Source organism: Aulonocara sp. 'chitande type north' Nkhata Bay, linkage group LG3, assembly GCF_057382095.1.
Source record: "Aulonocara sp. 'chitande type north' Nkhata Bay isolate Kocher_YH1m ecotype deep benthic linkage group LG3, A_spYH_male_GT1.1, whole genome shotgun sequence".
Lineage (NCBI taxonomy): Eukaryota > Metazoa > Chordata > Actinopteri > Cichliformes > Cichlidae > Aulonocara > Aulonocara sp. 'chitande type north' Nkhata Bay.
Window position 1 is genome coordinate 19,010,354 of NC_141346.1, and position 12,014 is coordinate 19,022,367.

General features: G+C 41.4%; 1 protein-coding gene across 1 annotated transcript; it reads right to left on the reverse strand.

Moving 5' to 3' along the window:
* Positions 1-956: 956 nt before the first annotated feature.
* Positions 957-8,776, reverse strand: LOC147334355 (programmed cell death 1 ligand 1-like). The gene is made up of 4 exons (XM_086271958.1): positions 8,640-8,776; positions 3,576-3,866; positions 1,572-1,937; positions 957-1,333 (listed from the first exon to the last, which is right to left on the reverse strand). The coding sequence occupies exons 2-4, from the start codon at positions 3,640-3,642 to the stop codon at positions 1,176-1,178; spliced, it is 591 nt and encodes a 196-aa protein (XP_086128084.1). The 5' UTR covers positions 3,643-3,866; positions 8,640-8,776; the 3' UTR covers positions 957-1,175.
* Positions 8,777-12,014: the final 3,238 nt, after the last annotated feature.

Here is a 12,014-nt window from a genome sequence, read left to right on the forward strand (position 1 = left end):
GATCCTGAGGATGTGCCAGATGTTACCAATGATGTTCCTGATGTGTATATTGAACATTAGGTTGTGAACTATTACATTTTATGATTTGCTTTTTATATTATGTTATTACATTTGTGATTTTTCCTTTCTATTTGAGTTATTATTTTTAAAAATAATAAAAGAGGGGAACTGTTAGGTATTTTAGTACCATGGTAGCATTTACTGGATATTGTTTTATAGTGACATTATGCAGGAAAACTCTGTCATTCAATAAGGCCCCTTTGTTTTAGTTATTTTTCTCTGTGACCCAAGAATTAATGTGTAGGACTCACAAGCTGGTACCCCAAGGTCGAAAACACCACAGAGATGAGACCACTTCCTTACTCCCATCCTCCCTTTTTCTTTATCTCCTGGAAAAGGCTCGTTAAAGGCTAGGTGGTTCGTTTCAGAATTCACTGATGAAAGAACTCTGTATTCTATGTCTAGGAGTGTATTTTGCTGGGATGATCATAAATTGTAGCTGAGCTGATAAACTACACACAGGATACTTCTTTGCTCACAAGGCAGGAAGACGTTTCCTTATTTGGTCTGTACCGGTTTGAACTGGGAAAGCTGACACACGAACCTTTTTTTTCCATCTATATAAACTGCTGTGTATCAAATAAACCTTTGAGTCGATTGGGAAGGCAACCTAAAGCAGTCTCTGTTTTCTTGTTCTCCCAAGCTGCTCCCGGCGCTGTAACTAACCCAGCTGAACGGCATACCTGAGTGTTACTTTAAATAATTAGGAATCTTAGAAGGAAAGGACAAAACTCTGCTTATCGCTCACGCCACGGAGGAAACCCGGGAAGGCAATTTCCTTCAGTCTGTAATTTACATGTTTTATATGTTTTATAAAAGAAAAAGAGTCCACATTTCTCATGGACAAACTGACTTCCAGCTGGTGTTCATGCAGCTCATCAGGACAGTGAGGAGCTAAAGACAAACTTTCACCTGAAACCAGGATTAAAGCTGAAAATGTTTTCTGGATGATCGTCGACGCTTTGCACCAAACAACAGGAAGAAAAAGACTTTTGGACTTAAACTTTAGTTAAAGTGTTTCAACATGTCCAGAGGAAAATGTCCAAGACTTTCACAAAGATGCTGAACAACAAATTCAGGATGTCCTCGTGTGTCTCTCCACTGGATGATCTGAGTCACCTCTGAGAAGCTGAAACAGCAGGAGACTCACGAATCAGCTGGAAAACTCTGAGACAGGTTGGTGATCCTTGTCTGTAGATCAGAAAACCAATGACAGCAGCAACAACAAGAAGTGACACACTGAGCATCACTCCAACAGGTCTTCTTGTCCGACCTGCAGGTGAGAAACAGGTGTGAGGTGTCAGCTGTCAGGTAGGTGATGAGTGAAGAACAGAACAGAATCCATTTCCTCTTCAAACTGCTGTCAGACATTATCTACTGCACTCTGATCACATCACTCAGACCAGCTGCTTTCTACAAAGTCTCATCAACAACATCTTTAGAAACAAACATCAACAACCAGGAAGCAGCTTCACCTCTGATCACACACACACTCAACTCTACTCACTCACCTGGAGGATCAACAACACTCAGGTAGATGCTGCTGATGGGGTCAGTCTTCAGATGAGCTCTTTTCCTGCGTTCTTTCCCTCCCATGAAGACTCGACACTCGTATGTTCCACTATCAGCAATCGTCACATCCTTCAGAATCAAAGACACGTCTCCATCCTTCATCTGTCTGTCCTGCAGATCCACTCGGTTCTTAAAAGATGGATGCTGCTCTTCTGGTTCAAACTGCTCATCTCGGTACAAAAGCACATGTTCTGACTCCAGATCAGTTCTGCTCCACTCTACTACTGTGATGGTTTTGTTCTCATTTGGAGTTCGAGACGACAATGTGACGTTCTGTCCAGACTCGGCTGCGATGATTTTCTGATCTGAAAGAGGTAACAACACAAAACAGAGGTTAGAAGTCAAAGTTTGAACTGTTCGCCGCTACAGCAGCCAATCAGAGAGAGGATAAGAGGTCACTGTCCTCTGATTGGCTAACCTGAAACCAGATTAATAAATAAATGTCACACATTAAATCAAAGTTTCACTTTTTCCCCTTAAACTCCTTTTCTGACATCAGACTATATCTACACTGAACAAAAATATAAACGCAACACCTTTGTTACTGCTCCCATTCCCCATGGGATGGACGTAGAGACCTAAAATTCATTCCAGATACACAATATAACCATCCCTCCCAAACAGTGGTCACAAATCAGTCCAAATGTGTGGTAGTGGGCACATCTGCTATATTGAGATAATCCATCCCACCTCACAGGTGTGCCACATCAGGATGCTGATCTGACATCATGAGTAGTGCACAGGTGTACCTCAGACTGCCCACAACAAAAGGCCACCCTGGAATGTGCAGTTTTTTGCGCTATTGGGGGTCTGGGGACCCAGAACCGGTCAGTATCTGGTGTGACCACCATTTGCCTCATGCAGTGCAACACATCGTCGCATGGAGTCTATCAGATTGTCAATTGTGGCCTGTGGAATGTTGGTCCACTCCACTTCAATGGCTGTGCGAGGTTGTTGGATATTCGTGGGAACTGGTACACGCTGTCGTATACGCCGGTCAAGCACATCCCGAACATGCTCAATGGGTGACATGTCCGGTGAGTATGCTGGCCATGCAAGAACTGGGACATTCTCAGCTGCCATCTGCCCTGAACAATGTGAACCATGATTCATCCGTGAAGCGCACACCTCTCCAACGTGCCAGACGCCATCGAATGTGAGCATTTGCCCACACAAGTCTGTTACGGCGACGAGCTGGAGTCAGGTCAAGACCCCGATGAGGACGACGGGCATGCAGTTGAGCGTCCCTGAGACGGTTTCTGACAGTTTGTGCAGAAATTGTTTGGTTGTGCAAACCAATTGTTCCAGCAGCTGTCTGGGTGGCTGGTCTCAGACGATCTTGGAGGTGAACCTGCTGGATGTGGAGGTCCTGGGCTGGTGTGGTTACACGAGGTCTGCGGTTGTGAGGCCGGTTGGATGTGCTGCCATATTCTCTGAAACGCCTGTGGAGACGGCTTATGGTTGAGAAATGAACATTCAATGCACGGGCGACAGATCTGGTTGACATTCCTGCTGTCAGCATGCCAGTTGCACGCTCCCTCATTGCTTGTGGCATCTGTGGCATTTTGCTGTGAGACAAAACTGCACATTCCAGGGTGGCCTTTTGTTGTGGGCAGTCTGAGGTACACCTGTGCACTACTCATGATGTCAGATCAGCATCCTGATGTGGCACACCTGTGAGGTGGGATGGATTATCTCAATATGGCAGATGTGCCCACTACCACACATTTGGACTGATTTGTGACCACTGTTTGGGAGGGATGGTTATATTGTGTATCTGGAATGAATTTTAGGTCTCTACGTCCATCCCATGGGGAATGGGAGCAAAAACAAAAGTGTTGCGTTTATATTTTTGTTCAGTGTAGCTTGTGATTGGCCAACATTCCTTCTATCACACAGGTGATGCAGGTGCTCCTGACTTTACAAAGACACTTAAATCTCACCTGCAGTTACAGGAAGCAGGAGGCAGACACACCCCAGAGTCCAGCAGAATATCTTCACAGCATCCATCTTCTGTTTTCTGTGGGTTTCAACATCAGAGTCTCATAATGAGCTCATTTTCTAAAGATCCCAGAGAAGCTGAATTTACTTTGATTCAGTTGGCATCCAATTATCCCTCAAACAATCAGGCTGGGTCTTGGGTTTCTTGTGATTTAGTCAACGACATCATATTTCACACTGAAGCCAGCACATCTTTGATAAAGCTCCACAGGATGACATGAAATATGTGGGTTCTGCAAAACAATAGAAAATACAGGAGTTCGATTTTCAGTTAGAGCTGAGAATCTCTCCTCATTTTATTTTTCTCCTTTAACACATCATTGAATTTAATGTCTAATATATTTGCTTATAATAGTAAATGTGTTTAAATATTTTGTAGTCAACAGGATTTATGGATGGATTATGTGTAAAGTAAATACATTTGCTTTTTTAAAAGTAAACTTATGACATATGCATTTTTGTTCCCACTGCATCTTCAGCCATCTGCCACTAGATGACGCTGTAGCCCCTCATTATTAGCTCTGTTCAATTGGCTGTGAATACATTTAGCTGTGGTCACTTATAGAGATGTTTGTCATGAACTGTAGACATGCTGCAGTCCCATGTTTCTTTTTAGATGTTAAAACGGCTAACTTAATATTAGATCAAATGAGATGTTTTAACATTAGATGAACATCTTTTGTAAGAAGATTAGTTATTTAAAAGGCTTTTTCCCCTTCACTTCAAATTATAACCTAATGTGTTCATAATGTACATGTCTGCACAGTGAAGTGACATTTGAGGATTTATGGTAGAAAAATGTAATCGGTGATTTCACTTCACACAGTCTGACATTGAACATTAAATTTAAAGTGATACCTGGATGACTACTCCATAGCTTAGACTAGCTGAGTAGTGGTGTATTCTTAGTGATTTACTAAGAATGTAATCAGCAGGAACATCCCCGCAGATACACAAAAAAGACCTTTGTCACAAAGGTTCACCACATCATTCACACACCGCCGTGTTTCATTTGGCACAGTTTAAAAGCCTTACTGCCACAAGAGCATTTATGTTTCCCGTTGGAATCAAATCAACCTTCTGCTTGGCAAGTCAAAGTGTTCATCACTATGAGAAACACCAACAATGATCCTCATGAGTGCCTTGAGGCGACTGTTATTGTGATTTGGAGCTATGTAAATAAAATGTAATTGGCAATAGCAGGAAGGATTATCCTGTGTGTTTTAAAGATTATAATCTTACCAGGTGTTTAACTCAAGGAGAAGTTATAATCCTACCAAAGTATCTTAGCAGTGATTACATTATTACATTACATTATATTAAAATCTATTTAAAGTACCTCAAGTTGTACTACATAATCAACATACCCAGAATAGCTGTGTGATGTCTGGATTCACGTCACTAAGTTAACTCCAGGTTTTCCAGTTTAAGTATGGATGGGTTTCCATTGGCAACAACCATTCACAAACATGGATAAGTATACTGACACCTGCCTGGAGGAAGCTTATGCTATATATTATAGTATTTTATTTTATAAGATTATAAAAACAGGAATAGGTTAAAAAACATAATACTGTCAGGGTCCTGGGTCTCCTGACCCAGCGTTTTAGTTCTTTGTGATTTTTGTGTTATTGTACTTGGTGTGAGTTTCTATGGTTTCTAGTTTCGATCCCTTGCCCTTCATGTTTCTCTGTGTCCCCTCTGTTCTGTGTAAGTCTGTGTTTGCATGTTTGGGTTCCCCTCTGTGTCTCTCGGTTCTTAGAGTCCTCTGCCTTATGGTTTATGTCTCTGTGTTTCTTAGTTGCTGTCTCCACTGTGTCAAGTTCGCGTCTCTGTGTGATCCTTCCTGTTTTACTTTGTAGGTCCATGTCTTATGTGAATGTGTCCTGCTTTGCTTGTCTCATCAGTTCTAATTTCCCCCAGCTGTGCCCTCCTTCTGTGTCTCATTCTCCTCGTTACTTCCCAGTGTATTTAGTCCCTGTGTTTCTCTGAGTCAGTGTTGCGTCGTACCCTCTACTAGCTGTGTGTTCTGCTTCTATGTTCCTAGTGTTTAGTCTCCTGCTCCAGTTTAGTTTTTCTTTTCCAGTGTTTCAGTCCTTGGTTCCTCTGTTCTGACTTTTGGTTTCCTTTTGGTGAGTTTAGTTTGTACGATGTTTTTCTCCAGCAATAAAGCTGCGCTTTTAGTTTCACTTCCGTGTTTGAGTTCTGCATTTTGGGTCCACCACTCCTGCCTGCCTGCCACACAGCAACCATGACAAATACAGATGTGGTGGGCCGTGCAGGGAAGGCAGACACCCCTGCACGGCATTCGCAATCATGCCCTGCTAACTTAATATGGCACTGGGTCCTTCATTGTGATTGTTGTTGGTTATGTTGAGCCGGCAGCGGGAGAGCTGCAGCTCTGTGTGTGTATGCACAGCAACCCTGAGTGTTAATAAAGAATGCTGCAAAGCATAAATGTGTCACCGGGTCTGTCATGGTCATTCACAACAGAATTAACCTCCTAAGACCCGAACGGCATGCATTTTTATTTCTCTTTGATATTTGGGCATATTGGGGCCCGATGAATGTAAAAACAAAGAATTATCAAATGTTTTTTACCTTATTTTTGTTTTTATGAAAAATAAGAGCCACATATGAGGATATTAGTTTAAAATTTTGATAGAACAGTAGCAGTATAACGTTCTCGTAAGTGGATATCAGGCCCTTGTAGAGCAGAATTGAGTATTTTGGTCTAAATAACCCAAAATGTGATGTCCACTGCATATGTGGATGCAGGGTCCTAGGAGGTTAAAGTAAATCAGCAGGAAAAGCTACAATGCAGTATTTCAGTGCTAAAAGTGCTGCATGAACGTATGTAGACTTGCCTCTAAATGCACACAGACATTATTCACTAATGAAATATTTAAGGCAGGGTTGGGCAACTCCAGGCCTCGAGGGCCGGTGTCCCTGCAGGTTTTAGTGTGTCCTTGAACCAACACAGCTGATTTAAATGGCTAAATTAGCTCCTCAAAATGTCCTGAAGTTCTCCAGAGGCCTGGTAACAAACTAATCATGTGATTCAGGTGTGTTGACCCAAGGTGAGATCTAAAACCTGAAGGACACCGGCCCTCGGGGCCTGGAATTGCCCACCCCTGATTTAAGGCAATGCTACTATCCACACACAACTGAGGGATCTTCCAGGAATGGATACGTCATTTTCCATAAAATTGATCGGTTAGTTAGTTTGTACCTGTTGATCTCTCATCTGGATAAGTAACCATGGGATATTTACCCCGATAGTACAAAAATCCCAGAGTTAACCACGAAGTTAGCCGGATAAGTTGAAATGCTACTTCGTAATACAAAGGCCTCTGTGGACAAGATCAAATCCTGCTTTGTTGTACTACGAAGCAGGATTTCATTTAATCTTCATCTTCTCCACAGAGGTGACGTCACGCTTAACCCGGGTTTTCTGTACTATGAAGGCGGCGTGGACGATGGCTTCTTAGTGGAATTTACGCACAAAGAGTTTAATTGGACGAGTGGTGGTGAATACCTGCACGTGTGAGATGAAACTATTTGCTCAGATTATGTTTGTTTTCCTCACAGACGACTTAAACATTTTATATGTGCATCTTATTAAGCCGTCGTTACTGAAACCTCTGACTGTGCTGTGACGAGAATATCAGTGCATTCATTTGGTTTTTCCACTGATAGTTTATATTATCTCTTATGATTTTCTGTAACTTTTTTCTTGCTTTATACATATTTCATATATATTTCTTGTTTCTGCACAAACAAACCAGCAGACAGAGCGCACTCAGTGATAAAATCATTACTGGAATTCAAAGGATTGTTTTCTTTTGTGTGCTAAATCAGCAGATCAGTAGTTTCCTGCAGCAAACATCTCTGGAGTGGCTGTTACTAATGGCAAAGGATGTTTGTTGAAGAGTCATTTGATCGGTGAAACGCCCCTTTCAGATTAGTTATTTGCTACTTACAATTAGACTCTACTAGACAATACTTGAAATGTGCACTTCCTTTGTATTCTTATTCCTATTTATTCTATTTATTCCTTTGTATACTCTGTATTTATATATGTCTCTGTATTTATATATGTGTATATGTGGTATATTTCTGCTCACATTCTGTAACTGCTATTGGAAACCGAATTTCCCAGAGGAACCCACCCGAGGGATTAATAAAGTTTCATCTAATCTAATCTAATCTACACCGCTCATTTTAAGTGAGCAGACAGAAGAAACGAGGATTAGCTTGAGTTCATGGCCGTGGGAAGTAAAGAGGAGCTGCAGCATGAAAGCATCACAGCATCGCTACCAAATGCAAAAATAGATAAACAGATAAAAGTGTCTGAACGCTTTAACACGATCCATGAAGAATTTTTTTATTTTATTTTATATATTTTTACCAAAAATGTGTGAATCAGGTCAGTGAAGTCACATCTGCAGTATCATAACCTGCATCCAGCTGATGGAGATGTTTTGGCTTATCATCAGCTACACATTAAAAGTAATTTCACAGCCCTGCCTTTGTTGCACAAACCTCTTTAACTACGTTGCATAATGTTTACTGTTGGCTTTTAAAATGTTATCCATGTTTGGATCTGTTCCGGTTAACTCCGCTAACAGGCCACATCATCACTGCTGTGCAGCCTGGCAAACTTTTAATGGATTCATACTGAGTTTGCTCACCTGTGCTTGTGGCTGACATGTGCGCCCTGTGAGCTTTACTTCTTATATTAATTACATAAAATTACACAGGCATGTAAAAAGTAAAATTAAACATGTACTTTACATTCAGAATGAGTGTGTGCACTCATGTAATGAGAGCAGAAGAATTACAGTCACTCATGCTATCTCCAGTCTCGATTGGTGACAGTTGGCCGTCGTTCGAACGCTGTATAAACAGATCAGGGCTCCGTGCTGCTGCTAACAGCCTGAGCTGCTTCTTTCACATTAGCTCTAAAGTGCAGTGATGATAGCATTAGTAGTGTTAGTGGTTACCTTCAACAGATTATCCACAGCTGCACGTAAGGATGAGGGAAGATCCAATGCAGTGTCGCTTCATTCTCATTCAAGTGTGAATAGCAGTCTCACAAAACCAGTCACAGAGCTCCTTATCGGAGCAGCAGAGACACAGTTTCTCTTTTTACAGCTGGAAAAAGGACACTCCCTGTTAAATGACTCAGCAGGGAAGTAAACAAGGAAGCATAAACATTAAGTAGTTTACTTATTTCTCCTTTAAATGACTTTAAGGAGATTTTGAAAACTCTGTTGTTGTTTTTTTATTCTGAATTCATGTGTGGACTTTGCAGGAAAGTAACTTCTCGGGTTTGTGAAAACTAGTGGACTTTTTATGAGACTACAGTTGGAGAAGAGGGTGGTGATGAGACTGATGAGGTTAGCATCAGTCATTACTGCTGATGAGGTGGAAGGAAATCCAGGAGGAGGATGACTAAACAAAGGAAAGTAGGAGAGGTGAGAGTCGGGGTCCAGTCGTCATCAGGAGACTGAGAATAGGACACGCTCTCCGACCAGGAGCCTGTTTGTTTAAATAAAGTGATGTTCTGACCTGTTGGTGCATCTGTCCTTTGCTTTTCTGTGCTCAGACAGTTTAACAAGGCAGATAAATCAGCTCTGCCAAGATTTTAGCATGTGTGCTTCACGTTACTGTAACTCATCAGACATTTTAGACCAGTGAGAAAATTCAAATGGTTCCTGAAAGCTGAGAATTTTGTGATTTAATTCCAAAACTTAATAAAATAAGTTCAGACGGCCTGTTTGAATCTTGTCTCTTGAATCTTGGGTGATAAAAGGTTAGATTCTCTCTTTGTGTTTCACAGCAGTAGAGAGAAGATTAACTGCTAACATGTGATCAATATTTATGAAACTATGAGTTTAAGAACTTTTAATGTAAAGAGATATCGTTCTGTTAAACTGGAGACGTTTGCAGAGAAACTGCTGCATGAGAGGAACCAGCCCGGCCTTACTGCACACCTTCATGTCAGAAACAAACTGACAGCTTGCTGACAGACAGTACTCAGGGATATAAATGTATATAAATGTATAATATAAATAAAATGGAAACTGCACAGAAACACATTTTCAAACATGACGTCTTTGGATTCAGCCGAGGCTTCCTCCTTTCACCCCTCCAGGCAAGACAGAGAACGCCCACACAGCCTGTTCATATTGTGTCCAAGTCCACCTTAAAAAAAACTCCCACACTCTGCCTGCTTGTGTCTGTTCTGGTTTCTCTGCTGTGCTTTATTTCATGAGCTACACCTGGCTGTGGTGAGCTTGGTTATCAAAGCTCCCTCCTTTCTTTCTAGCAGTGTGTGACAATGCAGAACTGGATTATCTTCCAGTACTGAGTAAATACTGGTACCACGATATCAAGTTTTAAAGGTGGAGAGCAGTGTGCCAGGATTCATGAGATCAAACACCAGTTTCTGATCACATTTGAATGATCATTAAATCACTGTGAGATTTGTTTTTTATTAGAAATAATGGAAAAATCACACCTTTGAGCTTTTCAATGCATTTTGAAACTGTTTGTTTTTAGACACCTGGAGTGTAAATGTGCCCGTCTCTAAAGCACTTTGGGTGAGACTAGCCCTCCATGGCATTAATGTTAGTGTTATATTACCCTACGTTCTGAGAGTTTGGGGCTCCTGGTTTATATTTGAACAAAGGACCAGAATCTGTCTGTAAACAACATGTGGATGCACATATTAAGAAAACTGATTATTTTAATGTAAACATTTATAAAAATGATATCAGCCTTAGCTTAGCTGTAGCTAACACGGCCACATGCAGATCTGGCACCTGGAAGGAGTGCTCCATCCTCGGGTCAAAGGTCAAACTCTCTGCTACGCATCATTTTACTCAACACTGAGGTGTTGGTGTCACAACATAAAGAAAAAAAACTTTAAGGCACAGCGTAATCACCAAACTTTTGTTGTTTGAGGGCAGCACCGTGCTAAAGAGGGCTAGCTTGTTTTTAAACAGGCTTTTCAAATCAAACTGGAGCTTTGCTTTCAGGCTTCATGTCTGAGGTCGGTGGTTTTGCCACAGCAGAGAATTTGAAGCAAACACATCACTGTTTGCTCTGTTTTCCACTCAGCTCCATGGTGTGGAGGTACCTCAATGCACCTCCTCGTGTTCCTCTTTCTCACTCGCTGCAGCTTAAATGTATTTGCTCAGGCCTTTTGTCACATGATCACAGGGAACATGTGCAGACATGTTTCCTTTAGAAGCAAACTAAAGCATCAATCCCATCATGCTGATATGAATCACATACCAACACCAGTATCACTCATGTTGTTTACGACGTGTTTGTGCCAGAAATCTGAGATGAGTGAAGAAAAGGAAAAACCTAGAGAGTGAAGGTTACAGCAGGAGCTCTGCGTTTGAATGTGTAATTCAGTTCTTATTATCATCATATTTATTATAAAGCACCAGTTTCGGGCCCTGCTTGACCCCAGATTTAGATCATGAAGGCAGTGCTCCACATTTCCCATCATCACGTTGTATTCGCTGTGTTTTAAACTGTAGACTCAGATCTGTCTGTTTAAAGGCTGAATAAGAGAACTGTGTGACAAACCTGGTTAAAGAAAGAAGTAAATGAATTTTCACTCACTCAAACAATCATGGTGGAGTCCACAGGTGAGCTGCAGTCCTCCTTTTGACAAAGTGAAACTACTGCTATTTCCTGCTCCTCCCTCCTCCTTCCTGCTCCTCCTCAGCTCCTCTTCCAGACTCTTCTCACTGAATCAAACTAAGAAACTCAACAAGGACAGACTGCACTTTTTTCTTGTGTTTGCTCACAAATCCAGGAAACACAGCAGACAGAGAAAGTCAGAAATAATATATCCATAATAATCATTGTATGGAAACTTCTGTTTGGTCAAACTGGAAACTCTCAGAGTGTGTTTATTTTATGCCAGCAGGACATCGGGCAACGTCCAAAAATGCAACGAGACAACATGCCTGAAGTCTTAAAGTTCATGAACAGGAAGCTGAGCTTCCAGTTCAGCAGCTTTTTTATCATATTAAAATTTTTACATGTAGTTTTCATTGAAAGTCGTCCTTCCTGTCGGCTGTGCTGGTGTGTGTTTATTTTCTAACTTTAAGGAGGTTTGCAGAATCCAGACTGCCCTTTAAACTCTGACAACTTTGACAAATGATCACAAGTCGCTTTGCTGTCATTATGTTTTGTTGGGTGACCTTTACAGTAAATGCTGTGTTTAGTGTTTGTCCACCTGCACTTATCAGAAATGACTCTGTGATCATCCAGCTTCTGGTTTCTGATTAACTCGTGTCACTGCACAGGTTCTACCGCAGAGATAAAGAGACAATAAAAAACACTCTGAGTGG